The following is a 25217-nucleotide window of genomic DNA, read 5'->3' on the forward strand; positions in this document are numbered from 1 at the left end:
AAAGTTGCATGGACCAACATGATTGCCAACATCCACAGAGCATAGGCACCAACAGAAGAAAACTAATACTGTTATACTGTAATAACGTAAGTAAATTATTTACTTATTCAAAATTTATCTCTGTCAAAAAGTATTTTCTAGATTTAAATGTCAAAATAGTAGACAAACTAATAAAATAACAATTTTTAGACAAAATTTGACTTCATCGCTCTTAAGACACTCTTGCGATGTCTACAAATAGCCGGTAATAATTGTTAAAAACCAAATCACAACAATACGGTTTGTATGTAAGCAATACTTCTTCTTTTTATTCTCTTTATGTATATATGACTGTCTATTTTTCAATGTGCCTCAGTAAGTTATCGTTTCATCGTTTTCGTGATTTTCCCACTGATCGTCTTCCTATTGGGAAACCGTCTTCCGAAATCTTTACTACTCTACTTATTGTTATTCATCTTATATCATCATTTCTACTTTTTTATTTTTTACCCAATCCTTGATGTTCTCTACTTTGCATCAACGTCGTTTATCTGTACTTCTAGCCCTATCCTATAGTGTCTCTCTCCTATAGTGTTCTCTCTGTGTTGGGTCATGTTCCTGCGGCGTATATCATAGTGTGATGCCTAGACATTTAAATCGGTCCATTTTGCCCCTTTTGGGAAAATTAATATGAATCATCACTTTGAGATATTAGTGTTGCGTCGTATGCATAGCAGATTATTTTAAGTTGATGTTTTATCATTTGGTATTTTTTTCCTTTTTATTTTTTTAATATTTCATCCATGATCAGGTTAAACAACAGAGAACTCAGGAAGTCCCCCTCTTTAATTTCATTGCCAAATTTAATTGGGTAGTTATTTCTTCTTCTACTTTTACTTTTATTGGGTTGTTCTGACTGATATTTTCTATGTGTATTTACTATTTTGATTATCCCTAGAGGTATACATTTTGCGTACAATAAGTGAATCATCATCAGCCCATGGAGGGCCATGATTGCCCGTTGGGGTTTTTAGGCTCTAAAGTTTTACATGGTGTGGAGACCAGCCACATGCATAACTCCTTAAAAAGTCCAGAGTTTCAGATCTAAAATCGTTACTTTCTAATTTGTCTTCTTTAAGGTGATCGTTTCAGTGTCATGTATATGTTGATATCTTAACTATACTTTACCATGTTTTTCTTTTCTTTGCTTATTCTTCCCATTCTCGTATTCCTAGTACTTTTAAATCCTGGTTAATACCATCAATCCAACTCTTTATGGGCCTACCTCTTGATCTCTTCCCGTTTATTTATTTTTTAAGTACCGTTTTTGTATTTCTCTTATCCTCCATCCTTTCTATGTGTCCCAACCAACTCAGTCGGTTACTTCGTATTTCTTTTTTGATAGTCGGTCTAATAAATATTTTATTTATTTCGTGGTTCATTTTTTTACGCCATTTTCCATTTTCCTGTATAGGTTCATATATTTTTCTTTTCCATCTAAGAAGTTGTTCCTCTTATTCACTAGTTTAACTTCATGTTTCTGATGCATACGTTACTATGGGTCTCATAACTGCTGTGTAGACTATTTTAAGTTGTTGTTCTCCCATTTGGTATCCTTTTTTAGTTCTTCTTTTTTATTATTTCATCCATTATAAGATTAAACAATAGTCGAGTCGGAAAATCCCCCTATCTTATTCCATTGCTAGCTTTAATATGCTCAGTTAGTCCTTCTTCTACTTTTACTTTTATTGTGTTGTTTTGGTAGATATTTTTGATCGTTTTGATTATTCCTAAAGGTATCTCTATTGCTTACAATAAGTGGATAACGTTCTTTAACTTGACCCGGTCAAATGTGAGGTCCACGAAATATAGATATGCCGGTTTGTTGTATTCTAACGGTTTCTCTTGCACTTGGCTCATTATAAATATAGCGTCGGTGCTTGATCTTCCCGACCTAAAACCTTGTCGTTCTGCTGGTGTACAATTTCATTCAGTTTATTTGTTATCACGTTGGTTGTTAATTTTAGTGTTGTGTCTAATAAATTAATTCCTCTCTAATTTTTCGAGTCTGATTTGTCTCCCTTTTTTTAGAGCTGTATTAAAATGCTTGATCACCATTCTTGAGGAAATCTGCTTTGTTGTAGTATTTTTTGGATTAGTTTTAGTAGTGGTATGGTCAGAACTGGTGCTTCGGTTTTTCTCCTTAATATCTATTTCTTTGTTTACCATTGTCTGTGGTGTTGGTGGTTCATTATCGTCACTTTTAGCAAATAGGGATTGAAAGTAGTCTGGCTATGTTTTCTTCTGAATGTGTTTCGTTTTTTTGTTCGTGTATTTCTTTTCTTTGGCCTCTGATTATTTTCCATATTTCTTTCTGTGTTCTGTAGAAGTCGTGTTCCACCTGTTTTGAGAAGCTCTGTCAGAGAAGAGTATTTGTTTGATTTTTGATTCGTTTATAGTGGTTGTATGCCTGTTGTGTAGGTTCTGTTGTATATTGTAAAAAGGCTTTCTTGTTTTCTTCACATTTTGTCTTTACTCCTCTCTAAACCATGGAGTTTTCTTCTTTGATATGTTAGTATTGTTACAATAAATATGACTAATATTTAACCTGTAAACATGTTATTATTCTAGTAGTTTCCCCTACGATAAAACCGGTCTTCTTCCATGCCGTTCGAGACAGTGCAAGGGTCAGCACAGGTCAACATCCGTCCGCTTCGAAGGAATTCCCGAACAACTGTTAATAAATATATATAGAGGAATTCTCATTGTGTAAGTTAGTCTGAATAATAATATCCAGTCGAATTTTGGAATGTAATGCGCGTATTGTCGGGATAAATAAATTGTAATTAATGTAAATAAATTATATAATTATAATGTGAAATAAATAATTAGTGTAATATTGTACAAATAAAGACCTTAATAAACTAAGTGTTAGAACATTTTTATAATAAATAAAGTTAATAAGTTAGACTAATAAACTCAGTTCAGTATTTATTACTTTCCTCTCTCCTGTTGATTACTGATACTGGTTCTGTTGCTGCGTTATTTATGTTATTTTTGAGTTTTCCAGCTCTCTTCGATGCAATCGGTTTCTAATATTTTACTACCAGCAATCTTCTCTGATATTTTTTTGAAGAGCAAATCTAATGTGACTATTTTTCGGTTACACCATTGGACCAGAAATTAAAGAGGAAAACAGGAAATTAATACCTTAGACGGTATGAATAGATGATACAAAACCATGCCGCTTAAGAATAATGCACATGATAGTCTAGGCGGGATCTGTTTTGGATTGGACATTTTCCATAGGAAGCTATTTTTTTGCTGAAATCACTTCAGGATGTGCCCAATATCGATAATCACGATATGCACCAGTCGCAAACCCTGTGCTAAATTTTTTATTTAACAAAATCTGAAAACAATTGAAAATTTCTCATTTTTTTGCTCCTATTTTCGTTTATAATTCGAAAAATATTAATCCTAAAGAAAAAATTATAAGAAGTTAAAAGTTTCGTTATTCAATTTTACACAATATTTCGTTAGCTATGTTGAAAAAATAGCAATAATTGGAAAAAAAGTACAAAAAAATGAAAATCCTTTAAATGTTTTCGACATTCTAAACTTGACTTACAAGCTCCATATTCCGTCTAGAAAAACCTTTTAATATGTTTGAAACGTGTGCTAAATTTTGTTAAGATCGGTCAGATAGGTTTTGCATAATAATTTTGCAATCCAGCCTACTGGAAAAATATCGCAAATTTTCAAATTTATAGTGGGCCCTAAATAAGGCCCTCAGATAGTTGCAAATTTTTTACACTTAAAGGAAGGCTCAAACTTTCAAACGCTTTTTGTAAAATTCAAATCGGTTCACTATAAGAGCCTAGAATTTTTTTTAAAGTTTAAAACATTTTTTATTAGGCTTATAAACAAATTGAATAACTTTACGAGCTTTAAACATTTCAATTTCAAAATTTATACACTTAAAGAACATTAAAAGACGCTTCTTTGAAAAAAAAAGATACATTCGGCTTACTGGTTGCCGAGATATTGAAGGTCAAAGTTGGCATACATTTGCGGTGTAACCATAAGTGATAGAGGGCTCGTTTTTAAACAAATACCTTCGTCTTGTCAAGTACTTTTTATATCCAAAGTTTTACATAATGCGCTTCATGGCAACATCCATAAAAAAGACAAATAAAAAACCTTTTTGGCGTAAAATGTCGCTTGGAATGCATGAGAGGTGGTGGTGGGGACATTCACTCGAAATGTGAATCGGCGAGTTCAAAATCATAGCGCGCGCTAAAAATTGCATTATCTCGGATTCTTGTTAACCAATTTTGCTCTTTTTTTTTTAATCGCTGTCTCGGACGACAAGGATTTCAAATATCATATTTTCAAATACCATTTTTAATTGCAAATTGGGAAATTTGCAATAAACAATTGTATGTTAAACCAGTAATTGCATTTTTTCTTCATGCATTTTTTTTGAGCTTGCAATTTATACATTGAAGTAAATTGTTACTTTTAGTAAACAAATATGTATTTATAAATTGTTAATAAATAATTTAAATTGTTAAAACAAAGGCAAACGAAAAAAAAATTTTTTTATAAATAAACTTTATTTTGACTCAATCTTCAATAATTTTTCTTTTTTTGGAAGGATATGTTTAAAGCTCGTAAAGTTATTCAATTTGTTTATAAGCTTAAAAAATGTTTAAAACTTTAAAACATTTTCTAGGCTCTCCTAGTGAACCGATTTGAATTTTACAAAAAGCGTTTGAAAGTTTGAGCCTTCCTTTATATGTAAAAAAATTTGCAACTATCTGAGAGCCTTATTTAAGGCCTACTATAAAGTTAAAAATTTGCGATTTTTTTCCAGTAGGCTGGATTGCAAAATTATTATGCAAAACCTATCCGACCGATCTTAACAAAATTTAGCACACGTTTTAAACATATTAAAAGGTTTTTCTAGGCGGAATATGGAGCTTGTAAGTATGTAAGTATGGAGTTTAGAAAGTCGAAAACATTTAAAGGATTAACTTCATTTTTTTGTACTTTTTTTCCAATTATTGCTATTTTTTCAACAATAAACATTAAATTTTCAATTTCTAGCTAACGAAATATTGTGTAAAATTGAATAGCGAAACTTTTAACTTGTTATAATTTTTTCTTTAGGATCAATATTTTCCGAATTATAAACGAAAATAGAAGCAAAAAAATGAGAAATTTTCAATTGTTTTCAGATTTTGTTAAATAAAAAATTTAGCACAGGGTTTGCGACTGGCGCATATCGTGATTATCGATATTGGGCACATCCTAAAGGGATTCCAGAAAAAAAATAGCTTCCTATGGAAAATGTCCATTATGGTCTGAATTTCTACAGATCCCGCCTAGTCTATGACAAAATAGAGAAAAATTAAGAGACGAATGTTTCGCAACTGATCTAAAATATATCGATCTACACTTACTTACCTAGTTTATGAGCAACCAAAGAAGTATTCATATTTCTTTTTATTTTGTAGATCTGATACAACAAATAGCTCTCTTGATTAGAGCTTGATGAATTGTCTTTTTCAAAACAAGTCTGAGTTAAATTTAATGTTTGATTACCCATGTATTGAAAAGGTAAAAAATCTTCTGTTTGACTGAAAGATATGTTCCATTGAGTTGTGTTATCGAGGGTGTTCTACAAAGTAACAAAATTTAAAAAATTATGGTCTAGGTTTTGAATAATATTAAATATATATAAACGTATAGCTATAAGCTATACGTTTATCTTTAACTGTAGACTCAAGAGAACTTTCTTTGATAAAGATACAACGTCAAAACTAAGGATCAGATTAGTGCCTGCTAGAGATTCGAAACATAAAAAATTTGGAGATGCGATGAGATATCCAAAGAAGTTGAATATTGTATGTACATATAAAGGATTCTTCTTCTTCTTAGAGTGCCATATCCCTACGGAACGTCGGCGACTACCATGCTTATAATATTTTTATACTGATCTCGGTCTTGCGCTACGTGTAGCAATTGGTCCGCTGTATAACCTGTCCACTGCCGCAAATTCCTAAACCAAGAGAGTTTCTTCCGTCCTAGCCATTTCTTTCCTTCGATTTTACCGTTGAGAATTAGCCGAAGGAACTCATATCTTGGTCCTCTGATTATATGTCCAAGATATTCTAGTTTACGCCTCTTAATAATATTTAATAGAGTTCGTTGATGTCCCATTCTTCGAAGAACTTCTTCGTTTCTAACTCTGCTAGTCCATGGAATTTTTAGTATCCTTCGATACAACCACATCTCAAACGCCTCGATTTTATTCATGATATCGGCGTTTAAAGTCCAAGTTTCACATCCATACAAAAGTACAGACCACACGTAACATCTTGTAAACTTTTCACGGATTTCCAAATTTAATGAGTTATTGGATAATAGATGCTTTAATTTTTGAAATGAGTTTCTTGCCTGTTCAATTCTACATCGAATTTCGAAGGATGGATCTAGATTTTGGGTAATCCAACATCCAAGGTATTTGAATCTCTGAACTCTCTGCAGCGGTTGTTGGTTTAATATCAATTGGGTTGCGCCGATATCCACTTTACTGGTCACTATGTATTTAGTTTAATGGATATTTATCGACAGTCCCCAATTTGTGCATTCCATGTCAACTCTATTGATTAGCTCCTGCAGATCGTCGATGTTTTCAGCTAGAATCACAGTATCGTCGGCGTACCGTATATTGTTAATAAAGGATTAAACTACAAGTAATTGTAATAAAATTAAATTTTACATTTGTTTTTTCGATTATCACTTCAAAAATAATTTTCAAAAAAAAACTATTTGCTTCATTTGGTCTCACAGACCAGAAGCACTGAATAAATTTTTGATGTACATTAACGGTACAGAAGAATCAATCAAATTCACCATTGAAAAAGATAACACCAACTCCATGCGTTTTCTGGGTTTATTAGTAATAAAATATGATACAGGATATGCAATCAAAGTCTATAGAAAACTCACCCACACCCACAGATATTTAAAATACTGTGGACTCAAAACACAACTTAAGTATTAAAAAGAAAATTATTAAATCATTATATATAATAAAAATGCAAAACCGAAACACCAGCTCTAATGCATTTCATGAAGAAAAAACCTACTGAACGGTTAAAAACAGATTTTAACAAAAAATTTTTATCCATTGTCATCTTTAAGAACAAGAACTTTTAGAAGATAGAAGAAAGAAAACAACATATTACCATTAGCAACCCAAAAGTATTCGCAAGACGGGATTTAAAGATACCACATGAAAAAGGGCTTATCGGAAAAATTAAAAATGGCAGTAAACAAATATACTATTACAAAAATTTTCACAACAACCAATACACTGAGATCTATGGTGTTCAAAACCAAAACAAACTGCTTACAGAAGAGATCAAAGAACTGAATTAATAAAATACCTTGTAAATGTAACAATTTTTATGTGGGAGAAACCGCAAGACCAATAAGTGTTAAGGATAAACTAGTATCAAGAATACATCTAAAACAAAGACTTCGACAGATCATCCATATGTAAACATGCCTGGAACAATAAGTACAGAGTATAACTGAAAGATACGTCAATAGTCATAAAAGAAACAGACAGCAAAAGGGAAAAATTAAATAAGTAGCCCTCATCTTGCTTAAAACTCATTTATGCCCAGAGTCGATAACGGCCTATTGCACTTGAAGGTCCTTTACGACAAGTTGAAGTTTGTAACAATTAATATTTGTTTGTTTTACTCTTTATAAGTATTGTCTTTATCAACTAATATATACTAAACTTTTGTGAGAGTATGAATCGATAAGTAACTTTAACTTTTGTTCATTTTTGAAAGCCGAACAAGGATATTTTGATGATATTTTTTAAGTGTCAATATTAAACTATTTATATCATCGTATCAGATTATGTTATTCTTTAGGTATATTATAAATGGTATAGAAATGTTTAATATTTTTAATATAAAAAATGGAATTAAAACTATTTGACTCATTAACGACCCCTTGGACACACGTGTTTTAGAAACAAACTCCTCGGCAGAATTATTAGAGGAAATTAAGCGATTGGATAAATATGATATTTTACCATCATATACAGGGTGAGTCATGAGGAACTTTACATACTTCTACCATATGTAGAGTCCCTCAGGGAGCATATCATGTGGCCACTAAAAAATGTTAACTCCTCTTCTTTATTAATTAACAGGGTGATTTGTGTAATTGACCATTTATTTTATTTTACTGTAGTGTTTATACGGTTCATTTGATTTTTTTAATTTTTGCATGATACAGTACACTACTATCAAGCATTCGACTGGTATTAGCTAAACTAAAAAATTCCAGGACTGGCTTTGGAAAAATTAATTTAGGGATTCGTATTAAATATTACACCCTGTATATATATTTTTTAAAATGCAATAAGTGATTTTCAAACTACATAAATAGCTAATGAAAACGACATAATATGCGACAATGTTATCGCACTTTTATTAAATTTTTAGTGAACGATCAAATCTTACCAAAAATAGAACAACCATAATGAAGTATCAAATTATAAGGTAATTAATTTAAACAAATGTTATAAATTTCAAACATTTTAATTAAAATGAGTTCCTACAACATAATCTAATACGTAGAAAATTAACATCTTTACTGTCACTTTGTATTATCTCTACGATAGAATCAATTGTTTTTCAATTTTAAATTTTTACTCATAGATCGTATTGGGGCATTATTTTCGATAAATAATAAATTAAATTGATTAAAAAGTCAAACCTCTTGTATGTGTTAGTTTGTGTTGATTGTAAATGATTAAAATTTTCAAATTTCAAAAATTTTTTTCCTCTATGATAAATGTTTCGCGGAATATCACAAATAATTTATTTGTTCTTTTGTTTTGTTTTTAATTCATTGTTCTTTGTTTACTTCTAATATTTTTTCGGAAATACTTTGTTATTAAAATAATTATTAAAAAATATAACTGATCCTTCAGAACTTTTTCTTCAAAATTTATTTGTCTATAAAAATGAGCAAAAACATATTTTTACATGCCGCATTTGCCCAAGGGGTTGATAAGAACCCATACATGTATGGCTGCTATTATTGTCGTAATATATTTTTAAATATTTTTCCACATAATTTGAATTATTCAAACGCAACATAATATATCAAAATAAACTATACGTGAAAGAAAAAATAGTTCAATATTAGAAGAAGAATCCAGCAACAATAATATACCAACATTAATGGATTAATAGAAGGTCAGTGACACATACGTTAAAATTACATATAATACATAAATATTTAATACATAAACATAAATACTCGTACATAAACACATAATATATAAACACATAAAAACAGAATTTAATATCATTCTGAGGGTACTAGCACAACTCTCAGAACTCTTCAACTAAAAGCATTTTAAATTCACTTATACATTCTTCATTATTGTTATTTACTACCCCATTTTTATGTTGCCTACCTTCGCATCTCATTCTACAAGTAGATTTTGAAAGCATTCTTTCCACCTATTCATTGTCATGCTCAACAGACAATATTTCGCCTGTTCCATTTTTTGTGTTTTATGTAATATTTGTCATGTGTATTTTTGCTCCTCAATAATTTAAATGTTGTATAAAAAGGTTTCTCTCAGTTCTTCTTTATTTCTATTTTATATGGTTCGTAGTTTTTGTTTGTTGTACTTATTATAAGATTTTTTTTATTTATCTTTATTAGGCTTACTTGATTTTTTTCCCTTTGTTAATCAATCTGTTTGTTTAGTATTGTTATTCGTTTGTTTTATATATTTTGGAAGTATTCGCAAATGTGTTCAAAAACTGCTGATCTCATCATTGTTATGGAAATTTGTTTCTAGTACTATTATGAGGATATATTACACAATAATTATGGGCGACTTTAATGCGAAAATTGGGTTTAAACAAGATAGTACAGAAGTAGGAATGGGTAAGTATGGATATGGCGAAAGAAATGTACGAGGGCAAAGATTCCTAAACTTCTTACACCAGAAAAATTGATCTATGATAAACTCTTTTTTTCGATAAAAAGCCTCCACGTAAATGGACATGGATCAGCCCAGATTACAGTGTCAAAAATAAAATAGATTATATCATAACAAACAGAAAAGAAATAATCAAAGACATCGAAGTAATCAACAAATTTTCAATAGAAGATACTAATTAATGTCAAATTGTAAAGAACAAAAATGATCCTACAAACGAGAAAAAAAAAAGAAATGTATGAAGATACACTAACCAGATATATACAAGACTTGCAAGATGAAATAGAAGATGAAGATCAAGCAAATAGTGGTATAACGAAGGTTCTAAAAGAAACGGAAAGGGAGTGTAGGTAAAAGAAGACAGCTGATGGAAAAATACGGCTCCAACTACACAACAATGAAGAAATTAAATAAAGATATCCACCGGTCAATCTGAAAAGACGTAAGAGAAAACAATACAAGAAAAATAACTAAAATAACTCAAGAAAACAAAAGTTTAAAAGTTTTGAGGCGAAATACGAATAACATAAGCAACAAAAATATGTACAAAATGAAAAACCAAGATAGAATCAAGATCCTTAAGGTTTTCAAATCCTTTTATCGCGAAATGTATGAGAGCACAGACGAAAGGTAAAATCAGCCCCTATCCAAAATCAAAAACTAGGGATCAGAATTAATGCCAGAAATATCTCCATACGAAATCAAAACGGCACTTTTAGAAATGAAAAATAACAAATCTTCTGTCGATGACATAGTAGTGATCGAAGTGATTAAACTAGGTAAAAATAGAATTATCCAGACTTTGGCCAAGCTTTTCACCGAATGCACCTTCCAAGGAAAAACTCCTTCTGAATACAACAATGCAGTCATTATTTTATTACACAAGAAATGAGACATAGCAGATCTAAAAAAACTACCGTCCCATCAGTTTGCTTTCAGACGTATACAAACTTTTCACAAAAAATATCAAAAAAAGACTTGACTCTAAATTAGACTTCTTTCACATCGAGAAAAAAGCACTAACGACCACTTACTAGTGATAAAGAACCTGATAGAGAAGTCTGCAGAATGCAACAAACTATTGGCACTGATATTTGTCGACTACGAGAAAGCATTCGATACCAGAAGCCATCAGAAAATGTTAAAAGCGTTGACAGAATGCCGAATAGATCATCGCTACACTAACATAAATAAATATATCTACCAAAATGCCACAGCTAGCGTCAGACTATCTGAAATAGAAACAAATAAATTCGGTATACAGCGAGGAGTACGGTAAGGAGACACACTCGAAAGCTATTCACGACACTTTTTGAACATCATTGTAAGAAGGCACATCTGAACGAGCATGGTGTCAACATAAATTGAGAGAAACTCAGTCATTTGAAATTTGCAGATGACATCGTCCTTATAGCCGATCATATGGATGATGCAATAATAATGTTTGAAAAATTATGTCAGGCTTCCTTGGAGGTCGGAATAAAGATTAATACGAACAAGACGCAAATAATGACCAATCTGGTGCTAAATCGATGTATTGTGCAGACTACATCGTATAAGTACTGACGACATGAAATTGGGTTGGGTAGGTATAACCAGACATGTGAGCTTCCACGTCGCATAGCATTAGCTTGGGCAGCATTTGGTTTGGTAAAATTGAATTATGTATTTAAATCGGATCTACCGATAGGCCTCAATATGATGCAGGGTGACGCACCAAAAACAAAACACAGACATTTCCGAAAAGCTTCTTAATTATCTTGGAAAACGCTCTCATTCGTCGATTCTTTTTAAGGGGGACAGTTTACTATCATATGTGCAGCACACTTATAGGGGGTGAATATCTTAATTATTCATTTATTTTACAAAAAAATAATCATCTGTACCTCAATACTAACCTAATTTATCAAACAAGTTTTATAAAAACTTTAAACCTTTAAGAATTTAATTAAAAGCTGATCGCCGACAACTCCCTATATATCTAATATCAAACCTTTGAACTTTATGTACGTATTATTTTTAAACCAACCCAGAATATATTTTTACTAATCATTATTTATTGGGTTTTTGACCTTAATATTGTAATATTTATTTTGTTTTATATTATATAAAAGCTTATATTAACACTAAACGTTAAAAGTAAATAATGATGAAACTTTTATTATATTATAAATTTATCAAATGTTTGTTTTAAACATTTATATACAGTAATGAATGTCCTGTAAAATTTTAATTATTACATCTAATATTTGATTAATCTTAAATTGGAAACATACAGCAAAGATAACAGCAACGGTCAGGAAAATAACAAACGGAAAAGTTGTTTAAGCACTTTAAAAAATAAAAAAGGGAAAATCAGTTGGGCCAAATGATCTTTCTGGGGAAGTGTGGAGAGCAATAGAAGAGACAGGAAGAAGTTGGCTAACAGGTTAATTTAATAGACTTGTGGAAGTTGGACAAATGCCAGAATAGAAGTCGTGTGTTGTATGAGAGAAAAATTTCAATGAAAACGAAGGCAAAAATTCTATAAAACAGCCATAAGATCAGTCATGATGTATAATGTAATGTTGGGCCGATAAAAAGAAAGAGGAAACATGAATGCATGAGGCGGAAATAAGTATACTTAGATGGATGAGTGGAGTAACCAAAAATTATTACATTAAGAATGAGTATATTATGAAAAGTCTTGGGGTGGTACCAATTGGTGCCACAATAAGAAGGTATCGGTTAAGATGGGTTGGTTAAGATCAACATTAAAACGTTAATCACTCAATAAAGAATTGTTAATCTGCAGCTTCCTGAAAGAAGTAGAAGAAGAAGACCAAAAAATCTGAGGGAGGCGCTTAGATTCCAAGATAGAAACTTATAGAGACATGTAATTAGGGAAGCCGACTCGCATTGGGATTAAGACAAAGAGAATGATGATGATGATATAAAAAAAGAAAAAGGAAGAAAATATAAATGGTAAAATAACAAACACTTCATAAGACTTCGTCAGAAATCATAAACAAATTAGCTGTTAGTAAGACTAAAGGGAAAGCTTATACAAAATTAATATGGAATTGGTGCAGGAAAAAGTGTCTGAGGAAGTACTTTGACACGAATTTTTACATAAAACAGTAGAAAATACAGATATATAGGTACATAATAATACAAAACGATATAAATGGAAATTAATGAATATAAACTACACAAGGGCGATATTGTTTTACAAGATCCTGCACTCTATCACCTGACATTACCGAGGCACCATTATATGACTTGGCTACAATTGGAATTGCACGTATTCCAAATTTGCTTTAAGAATTCATTGGTGCTTTTCAAAAATTCCCTCCTCCTAAATGCCTTCTCTGTTGAGGTTGGCGATCAATATGGCAAATTTCTTTCTGTTCTGGGCTTAATGAATTAATTCATTCTTTTTTTGTGGGTCTAATCTCTGATGTTTCGTATCCAAGATTTTTTCTTTCGTCCTATGCCCCTTTTACCTTCAATCTTGCCTTCTAATATTACCTGGAGCTGCTCAAATGATAATATCTAGGACACATAATGAGCCTATGACGTTCGACAAGGTACTGCCCTATTTTACTTGCATTCATTTTTATCAATAATCTACCTTAGGGAGTATTTGTTCTCAATACCTTCCTATTTTCATTTGTATTTTTAATTTTAAAAGGTGGTGAGATTTTTTTAAAGGAAATTTCATATTTTTATAATAATTGTAAATATGGTTCATATTGTTATACTTAGAGGGGTTAAATAGTTAATGATATTTTATTTTAATACCCTTTATTATACTTTACTTAAAACCAAAGGATTTCTATTTTATAATATAGGTTACAACTTGGCGAATTACATTCCATCTACTCATCTGGCGCCTAAATCTTAGCTTCCAGTAAGAATTCTTCATATCTTGTGTGCTACCTTTATTTTCTTAAGGTATTCTTGTCTTGTTTAATATTCTACTGTCTTTTACAGGCATGCAAATTGGCTGATTCCATCCTCGAGTCTTCTAGTAGTCACTCTCATGCATTAGGCCGAGCGTTTTATATTTTTTTCTAATCCCCTTATTTCTATTTGTCACATCGAATCTTAACTCCACTTCGTTATATTGGCCCCAACGTGAGCTCATTATTACAGCTGAAATGGACAATGATAATTGTTGGATGAATTGTAAAAATGGAAAGAAAAGAAAACAAAATAAAAAATAAAAAAAGCAATTGGAAATGTCAGACTCGCAAATAGTAAGTGTAAAAAAGAAGTACCAAAGCAATTTAAAAAACAAATACAGACATATAGACAGAAGTAATATAGAGTTACTAGAATAACTACAAACAAAACTATCCCGTAAAAAAATAGGAAACGAAGGCGACTGGTAATAAAGCAGAAAATAATATAAAAGGTCAAAATGATAGAATCATGTCAGCGCTGATAGAAGAAAATGCAGAGAATTGTGTTTATTAGAGATTATTAAAAAAATACATTGTGAACGAAGGGGATGCCATTAAAAGTTGACATATTTATAGGGATACTTGATACAAAAAAAGGAGGATGAAAAAATCATGATAACAAAGAAATACTGTCGCTTTTCTAAAAGTAACAGCCACATTTACCTGCAAAAGGGGGAATAGTTGCAATACATATACCAAGTAGAATCTACGGCAGGTTAACAATAAAAAAATAAAATTGAAAATGAGTACACTGAAGTGGGGGCAGAAGAGCAAGCCAGATTTAAAGCGTGACTACCAATGATTGACCATTTGTTTACACTGGCACAAATAGTAGAAAAAAAACTAGCATATAATCAAGGAATCCATGTATTATGTGCTAACTTAAAAAAAGTAAACTCTGGTAAACTCTACAAATCTTGAACATCAATGTGAAATTAATTAAAGGAATAAAATCACTTTACAAAAATATAAATTACAATTTAAACTCCGGTAAAACGTAACACCAGAATTTGAAGCAATAGAAAAGTCTAAAACAAGGATGTTATCACTCACCAACGTTGTTCAAAATTTATCAAAGAGCACTGGCTACTTGGAAAAAGAAATACCAAAATATGGATACACCTTTGGATTACGAGATACAACGTTACAAATACTGTCATTTGCAGACGAATACATTATTCTAGTACAGGATTTAGACGATGTAGAATATATGACATGTAAGATGGTAGAGGAATATAAAATTTGCGGCTCAGAAGTCAACGTAGATAAAACAGAGTAAATGTGCATTGGGGAAACACTCGAAGATGCAATGTTGGACAGGAATATGAAAGAAAGGAAAGCAATATCAATGTTAAACGGATTGTTATGCGATAGAACAATAAACAGCAAGAATAAAAAAGCGAATTAAAATTACTAGAGTAAAAGGCATAATTATGTACAACTGGAAAGTATAGTGGACTACTAAAGACGAGCAGCGGGAAAATCAAGATGAAAAATGATCGCAAATATAAAAATCAGATAAATTATGGAGGTAAAACATGTTATTAAAGACAAAAATAAATTAAACAATATGATAAGAGAATGTACAAAAAATGTCCAATCACAGCCTTTCAAAGTATAAGAATGGCATCCAAACGTAAGGATAAAACGAGAAAGACCACAGCAAAGTTGAAGAGAGGGCGTTAATGAAGAGATACGCCTCGATACGCTATGTCACGATACTTATCCTAAATGTCGTAGCATTTTTAAGATATGCTTACCGCTAAACCGCCTAGTATCACCGTTTCTTGTTTAGAGACCTATCTATGGTATTTTTGGAAACCTATGCGGCCTTTGCATTCTTAACCTTCATATCTGAGCACTATCCTCCATCTGTGAATTCGCTAGTATACCAGTACTATACACCATCAAAGAGAGATATGCAATATTTGGGTTATGTATTAAGAGGTGAAAAATACAAGCTATTTTGACTCATAATAAAAGGAAAAATACAGAGTAAAATATCAGTAGGCATCACCAGAATTCATGTTTAAAATAACCGAGGATATGTTTTGACAGCTCATTTACAGATATCTTTTGCGCTGCTGTTTCCAAAGCTACAGTTTTATTTGGATCACAAACTTTCGGAAGGAGACAGCGCAATAAGAAAATGCCACTCATGATGCTAATTAATGTTAATTGTTTCATCATCATCATCTTTGGATCGACAATCCTCTTTAGATCCTGGCTTCCTCTAAGATTAGTCGCCATTCTATCCGGATTCTGGTAACGTGTTGCCATCTTCTGATTTGTAGTATCCCTACAGTAGGTCTCAACTCCATCTAACTATCTAATTCGCGGTCTCCCTCTGCTTCTTCTTTCTATAGCTCGAATTCTATAGCTATAGCTCTTACGCTCGAATATTCACAGAAGTCTCTTATCCTTCTGCGTTGGAGTCCATGTTTCCGCCCCGTATGCTGAGACCGGTCTCAGCAGTGTTTTGTGTATAATAATTTTAGTTTTTCTATGAATATTTCTTTAGTGGAATAGTTTTTGGAGTTCATAGTATGCTCTATTTGTAAATTTTATTCTTCTTTTAATTTCTTCGCTTGCTTTAGTGATAGTAGTCACTAGCGGCCAAGATATGTGAAGCTGTCAACACGTTCAAAGATATGACTTCCAAATGCTGTTTCCCGTTTCTCATTTACTATAGGATCCTTAGTAATCAACATGTACTTGGTTTTGTCTTCATTGATGACTAGACCGACCTGTGTCGCCGCCATTTCCAATTCCGGAGATATTGCTTGCTACGCCCCATTATGTCAATGTCATCAGCGTATGCTAAGATTTGTATCGATCTATTGTAAATAGTACCGCCGTCTTTATTTCGTGCGTCTCTGACTTCCTTTTCCAAGACAATGTTAAATAGGAGGCAGTCCAGGACATCCAGGACTAATCGTTTTTTTAGGTAACGGGCATATCATGCATTAAGACCATTCCCAGGGCATGGTCTTATTTTGTCAGACAAGAAGTAAAAATTTATGCACTAATGTTAATTGTTTAGCCAGGTTATTATTCGTCTACCTTGATCGCGTTATATTCCAATTTTACCATCGAATTGTAAGCCTTGCTGTTCCCTATAACCCTATTATACGTTGAAGAGTGAAGACTTCCACTTTCCTGTAGCATTTGCAGTAAATTCTTTAGAATGAATGAATATTTTTAGAATTAACTTTAAAATTTTTAAATATGTTAATGAATGACTAATATTTTTGAAATAGATTAAAGTTTATTACTCTTTGACAAACAGGTAGCAAGTTATGGAATAATTACTAAAGAAAAATTGTTGATTGTTTAGACGTACCTACATATTTTAATAATATTATACGGTTTTTTATTCTACACCAGCTATAAAAACAAAATGAGTCATTTCCCATTTACTGGCCACGTTCTCGGTCAGGGTCACGATATGTCTACTCTTGAATATGTGTGAACATGACATGAGATTAAGTCAGTGGAATGAGTGGAACTTACTGATAAATTAAAACTTTTGTTGCACATTAAACTGATATAAAATGTTTTATTTTTGCGAATATAATTCATTAAATCAAAAGGCAACAGCCGCAAATATAATTGCAACAAAAATATTAAACCAATGTAAAAGTGTAAATCTAGGAAACCTAATCTAATGTAAAAAGGCCTTGTAAGGAGTTGTTAAAAATATTCATTCATTCAACACACATATAAAATATACAATAATGGACAAAATACATTCTAAAATTTTAAAATTTAGGTAAAGGTAGTAAAATTTAGTTTATGGCATCTTTTACTGGTGTGTTTTAACTTCGATACATAGAGAACCATGGAGAATGTATTTTGTCCATTATTTTATATTTTATATGTGTGTTACTAATGTTGAGTGTAAATGCTTTTATAAATAATCTCAACGACTATGTCTTGAAAAAGGAATAAAACCATTCCGAAAGCTAGACAAAAAGTCAAAAGAGTGTTTTATTAACATCCCGGCCAATTTTCTAACTGCAACCCTAATAAACTGTGTTGTTGGTATATATATATATATATATATATATATACGTATATATTCAGGGATTCTACAGTATTCCCTCGCTCAACCGTTTACATCTCTCTCTGTTGTCCCATTCTCCATCGTTTAGGCCTCTCTTACTCATGGCGTCGTCTAATTCGTTTCTCCAGGATCTTTGGGGTCGTCCTCTTTCTTCCTTACTATGGGGCTCCATTCGGTTATTCTCTTTATCCATCTGCTGTCGCTAGTTCTTCTTACATGTCCATACCACTTTAGTATTTTTTGTTCTATATATGTTAGTATGTCTGTTTCTATTGATGTTCTTGGCTTTATTACATCATTACTGCAGTATCTTCGCATTTATTCTATCTCTATTGCTACTATCTTACTACTGTTTTTCTTGTTTATAATCCAATTTTCAGTCCTATACAGGGTAGCGCACCGAAAACGAAACAGATGCATTTACTGGCAGATGATTCCTTTAAAAAAAAACGCTTGGACCCGTCGATTTTGTTATCGAGGGGAAAACATAATTGGCATAAAATCACATTAACATTTGCAGCCCCCTAAGCGGGGGTGGCACCATCCCTAAAATCTTAAATGGAAAGGGGGGTCGAATGATCCATCATTTAAAAGGTCTTTCAACTCCCTTTACAATGATGTAAAATGCATGTACTTCAATTCAGTAGTTTTGGAGATTTATTGATTTAAAGTTTAAATACATCATCGTAAGAGGAGATCAATACATAGCAGCAAAGTTATTAAAAAATAAAGAATGAACTGACCTGTCAGCCGAGTCAATGTTGAAAATGACCACCATTACTTTCCATGCAATAATAAAGATTTTGCTGAAAACGTTGCCGGACATTTTGCAATATTTGAGGAGTAATTTGATGGCACTCATTCACAATTCTTTGTCGTAAATCTTCTAAGGATGTTGGCTAAGTAGCATAGATTTTGCTTTTTAAGTAACCCCACAAACAGAAATCCAAAGGTGATAAATCTGGCGATCTTGGGGGCCATTCAACGGCACCTCTTCTACCAATCCATTGACCTGGAAAGGTCTGATCTAAATAATGCCGAACTCTTAATGTGTAATGTGGTGGGGCACCATCCTGTTGGAACATCAACATATTCTCAACGTATCGACCATCATTCTGATTTTCAATTATATCTGTTAGTGCAGGATCTATGACATTTTGCAGTAATTCCAAATACATTTCACCAGTCAAATTTCCAGGTAAGAAAAAAGGACCAACCAAATGTAAATTCTGGGATTAGAGTCCGACCGATATCGACAATTATGACGATTTACTTCGCCATTTAAAAAAAAGGAACATTCGTCGGAAAAGCAAATGTTAAATAAAAATTGTTCATCGTTTGTAATTCGTTCACTCATAACTTCACAAAATTCTAATCGTTTATCAAAATCGTCTTCATTAAGTTCTTGTACAAGGTGAATTTTATACGGATGAAAATTATGGGCCTTTAGAATCCGTTGGATAGTACGTCGACTAACACCTCACGAAGTTTGCAATTTGCGGGTACTTAATGAAGGATCTACAATAAGTTGCCCCAAAACCCCCACTTCTGTTGCTTCGTTCCTTATAGGATTTTCAATATTACGTTTTTTATTGGCGACTGATCCTGTTTCCCGAAATTTAGCTACAAGTTCTAGAACATATTTTCGGTGCACATTATTGTTCTCATGTCGCTCATTAAAAATTTGTGCTGTTCTATTAGCGCACTGATTATTTCCGAAAAATATTTCAATAGTTTCAACCCTTTCTGCCGTGGAATATACCATGGTTAATTTATGTATAAAGCAATAAATGATATTTTAACAACAAAGATTGGTCAAATCAATCGCAAACTAATGTACTATTTCCTATTTAAAATAAGTACGTGGCATTCTCTACTTATCTTTCTTCAAGAAACAACTTTTTTTGTCACAAAGGACACTTCAATTGCTATTTTTATTATTAATAAACCATGGGCGTAGTAAATAAAAGCATTTACTTATCAAGAAAATGCTTTTACTCAAATTTCTTCTGAAAGAAGTACAAACTAATTTGATGTACCTATTAAAGTCTACTTTAAACTTTAAATCAATAAATCTGAATTGAATACATGAATTTTACATCATTATAAAGGGAGTTGAAAGACATTTCAAATAATGGATCATTCGACCCCCCTTTTCATTTAAGATTTTAGGGATGATGCCACCCCCGCTTAAGGGGCTGCAAATGTTAAAGTGATTTTATGCCAATTTTGTGTCCCCCTCGAAAACAAAATCGACGAGTCCGAGCGTTTTTTCAAAAAAAGGAATCATCTGCCAGTAAATGCCTGTGTTTCGTTTTCGGTGCGCCACACTGTATGTCATAATCCTTCGCACTAATGTTTTATAAATCTGTATTTTTGTCTTCACATTTAGGTGTCTATCCCACCATACTGACTTAAGTTTTCGGATTGTTGTTCTTTTTTTGTCCTAATCTTTGCTTAATTTCTTCCTCTGTTGTTGCCATTTTCGTGATTTTAAACCCCAACTATTTGAATTTATCCTTTCCTTTGATTGTTACGTTGTCGTCAATCTGTAGATCTTCTATGTCTTCTTCACTTGTAGATAGGTACTCTGTTTTCGTGTGGTTAATATCTAGGCCAGCCTTGGTATATTCTTCTTGTAGTTTTTTCATCATGTAAATGAGGTCTTCTTGGTCTTGTGCAATCCCTACTTGATCGTCTGCAAAGCTTAACGTATATAGGTATTCGTTTTGTACCGGTACTCCCATGCCTTCGCATTTTCTTCTCCATGTAGTTGAGGCTTTCTCTAAGTATATTTTGTATAGGGTTGCAGATATGGAACAACCCTGCAGGAGCCTGAGCATGTCTGCTCAGATTCTAGAAGAGGGTAAATAGGACTTCTAGATGTAGTATTAATTTGACTATGCCTAGGTGAATTTATAATATGGGTTGCATTATTATCGGAATTTGGAATTGCAGTACAATTTACCTCCACCTGAAAATCCATCCCATCAATGACTCCAATATTAAATAGACAGGTGGGTGCCATATATATGTTCTGATCAACATTTAAAGGCGCTTTCCGTATCACTGCACTCACTAGACTTCTACGTTTTTGCTTAGCTAGCCGTATGCTGTCGGCAGGCACAAATTTTATAACATTATTAACTTAAGACTTTCACAAAATTACCATTTTCAGATGGTCTCAATCAACCATACCTGCTTTGACGTCTAATTTTAAACATACACTGGGCTGGAGAAATGCCTGTTATAGTAGAAGGAGTATTGCGGTAATTAAAGAGGAAATAATTAGTCAACTTAATGTTCACAACGGTTAATGTTATATTTTCGGAACATGAAAATAAATTGCGCTCTAACGCTTTCACTCTGCTAGTCAATTTGATTTTGAATGATATGATGGGGATTTAATTGATATTAGACCATAACCCTAACAGAAGGAAATAATCTTTGCTAAATTGTAAGGAGGACCATCATTAAAAACTAGTTTTACAGGTAATCCAAAAATTGCGAGACTTACGTAGCTACTGTACCATTTTCGATTAACATTAATATTTTTATTTTTTACTACTTTGGACAATTAATTATCTTGTTTAGTTGCTTTAGCTACATCTTCTAAGTCCAATCTGCATTGGAAATTGAATTTCTCTTCTTATATTCTATGGTATAATCATATGCTTACAATATAAGGACCCATCTAGTTATTCTCGACGCGACTGTTACTGGAATGTACTGCAGTAGATGATGATCACTTACAACGGTAAACTCAATATATTAAAGTCCAAAATATCTGATGTAATAAAACTAGCCTCACGACATAGATGTTAAAATGTTAAAACGCCTGAACGAAGAAAGCCTAACTACATCAACTAGTTAAAAAAGTATTTCAAAAAGCAACCCTCCGCAAAAATGGTTAAAATAAATATTTATTCCGACACCCAAAAATAATTGGTTCAGTAAGTGCTGCCATTTTATAATAATGAGCCTAATGAGCCATGCCAATTAAATTATCTTATTAAAGTTATTCACCAATGAATATAGATAAAATTCAAACAAAACTTAAGTGATGAATAGTTTTTGTTCCATCAAGAATTGAGGACCAGAGAGACCCTCTTTAGTCTTACAGTGCTTGTATAAAAAATACAGAGAATGGTTTTACAGATTACGAAAATGCATTCGAGCGAGGAAACTCAGTAAACTCATTGACCTACTCACTAGACAAAGGCTCGTCCAACGAGATAGCAATTTTATTAAATATCTGTATTGGAAACAGACAGCCTCAGTCAAAATAAACGAAATCCAGTAGTGTCCCTATAGCAATAGTAGTGGAGCAGAGGTGTATCACCTGTTCTCTTCAACTTTTAGTTGTGTTGTAGAAGTGTTCCAAAGTGGAATGGAAATATCCGAGACAGCATTAAAGTTCACGTGCGGCTGATCAAAAACATAAGATACGCCAATGATACGGTCATCCAGGCGGATCCCGGAAGGGTTCTAACCACTCCTAAATACACTATGAATAGACGATGTCACTTACGAGGCAGTATTGCGTAAAATGGGTCTCAGAAACAGAAAACTTTTTCACATTATTAAGAGGTGAAAAACTAGTTGTCTAGTACATGTGTATCGGGAAAGACATTATGAGTTCTTGAGGTTATTGACGGGGGGAAATTGAAGAAAGCAGAGGTCCAGGTAAGAAAAATGTTCATAGATGAAAAAACATCCGAGAGTGGATGAGTCTCGATACTCAATCCTGAATCCAAGATTTATCAGAATTGTTGCCGACCCTCAGAATTGAAAAGGACACTCTAAGAATAAAAAGAAACGAATACAACTTCTTATTCTCTTGAAACCCATGTAGCAGGGCAAGGATGTGTATGCACCAAGGTCTTGGATAAACCGTTCTGGAACTATATGGAAATTTATATAATAATTAAAGTAAAATACTAAAGTAGAAATTATATCATTCAGAAAAAACTCGTTCTGAATTTGACCAAAAACATAAAAATTCAGCAGTATGAGAGATGCCACATAAATTGGAAGTATACAACTTTCTTTATTGTTATTTTGGACACCACCGCTGTTAGTTTCTATACGTTTAATAAGTTATCAATAAGTGCATTTTCTATTCTTATCATATAATCTTATTTTAACATTTTCCTTCTTGACATTCTAATTATTCTTGGACACTGTCTTCTTTCTTTGATATTTAAAGAATAAATAAATTTAACACCAAGGACAATCAAACACAGAGCAAAAATGCAGCATTTAATACTTCCAGATATATATTTTAGATAAAAGAAGCCCCTTAATGTATTTAAATATTATCACGTGTAATACACGCCAATAAATGTTTGCAATATTTTTCATAATTATTACGAGATATTGCAAACAAAAATATATTTACGATATTAACGAAATGAATTGTTAATTAGGATATAAAATAGTAAGTACATCCACGTATGTTTTGTTTAGTCGGACTCTCATATATCTGCTGTTTTACGTTGAACTTTACACCCAATTGAGTCAGGCGAGCGACACAAATTATCATTCATAATAAAAATGATTTAAATGTAGTTTTATTTTTGTAGTCATATTAATAATATCCTATTTTTTGCACCTGTTACGTCAACTAATATTATACTTTTATGTAAATTTATGATCTAGTAGAAGTGGTAGTAATTGGAATAAATATATAGAATAGAACAGAAATAAATCAGAATATAAATACATACCTTTATTCACAAGAATTGGTTGACAAACCAATAAATGATTTAAATGGCCAAACTTAAAGTGAATAGTATCGAGATATAAAAATAATAAAAAATTACAATAGTACAAAAATACTTATTTAATCCTTTAGGTGACAAGAGACTGGCAATTATATTTTCTAAGATATTTTGTCTACGCAATTTATTACAAAAAAAAACAATTTTTTTGAGGTGGGAAATATTTATCCCAATAAACTATAATGCGTTCTACTTTCACATAAATTCAGTGAGATAATAATTTTCCGCTAATGAAAATTTTTTAAAGTTATACATACAATGATACTACTACTAATTGTCGGTTTATAACGTTCTCCGCCGTTTTCCGAATTCCAATCGCCACTTAGTCCGGTTGTTCCATAGGTCTTCTTCTATGGCCCTCTCCCTCAGTTCTTTATTTTATTCCTTCGCTTCAACTTTTTCTCGGTCTACCTCGTTTTCTCTTTCCTTCTGGTTGCCATTTTAATATTTCTTTTGGTATTCGTTGTTCATCCATTCTTTGTATGTGTCCGAACCAGATAAATTGTTTTGTTGTTAGGTCATCTGTGATTTTTCGTTTGATTCCCATTATTTCTCTAAGGCGTTCGTTGGTAATCCTTTCTCTTATAGATCTTCCTGCAGCTCTTTTCCAAAAATCCATTTCCGTCGCTTTCAGCGTTGCCAGTGTTCTTTCTTTCAGTGGCCATACCTCACAGCTGTACAAAGTGATACTTTTTACTATAGTCTCATATATCTTTTTTTTATTTTCTTTGCTGATGGATTGATTCCATAAAATGCTGTTTAACATTGTGATGGCTTTTCTCCCTGACGTATTTCTTTCTCTTATGGCTTTGTCTAATGTTCCATCTTGTGAAATAGTGATACCTAGATATTTGTAGTCATAGCAGTGCTTTATCGTGGTGTTATGTTCTAATATGAGATCTTTTTGTTCTACTCCAATGCACAGGTATTAGGTTTTCTTTTTATTTACTTCAAGACCCCATATGTCATACTCTTCAATTAATTTTCATGCCGTATAGTTTAAATTGTCATAATCTTGAGCCATTATTACTTGATCGTCTGCAAAGTTGAGCGTATATACCATACTGTTGGTAAGCGGTATCCTCATTCTCCTGCATTTTTATTTCCATCTTTTTAAAGCACTTTCGAGGTATATTTTAAATAAAGTATGGGACAGAAAACATCCTTGCTTTAATCCTTTTGATGTTATAAATCCTGTTGTTATTTGTGTCTCTGCTTTGATTTTTGTTATTGGTTAGTTGTATAGCACTTTGACAACTTTTATTAATTCTATATTAATATTCGTGCTTTCTATTGATTACTGATTTACTGATTCCAATGAACTTCTTCATTGGAACGCTGTCGTAGGCTCTCCGTAGGTCGACGAACAACATATGAATCTC

At 32.3% G+C, this 25217-nt stretch overlaps 1 protein-coding gene across 1 annotated transcript in view; it reads right to left on the reverse strand.

Annotated features, from left to right (window-relative positions):
* Positions 1–25217, reverse strand: part of LOC140451325 (glutamate receptor ionotropic, delta-1-like) — a 93527-nt gene that overhangs the window by 49302 nt on the left and 19008 nt on the right. The window contains exon 4 of the mRNA XM_072545093.1: positions 5452–5665. Coding sequence (XP_072401194.1) covers positions 5452–5665 — 214 coding nt within the window. The remainder of the gene's footprint in view (positions 1–5451; positions 5666–25217) is intronic.

The sequence above is a fragment of the Diabrotica undecimpunctata genome, chromosome 1, assembly GCF_040954645.1.
Source record: "Diabrotica undecimpunctata isolate CICGRU chromosome 1, icDiaUnde3, whole genome shotgun sequence".
NCBI classification, from domain to species: domain Eukaryota; kingdom Metazoa; phylum Arthropoda; class Insecta; order Coleoptera; family Chrysomelidae; genus Diabrotica; species Diabrotica undecimpunctata.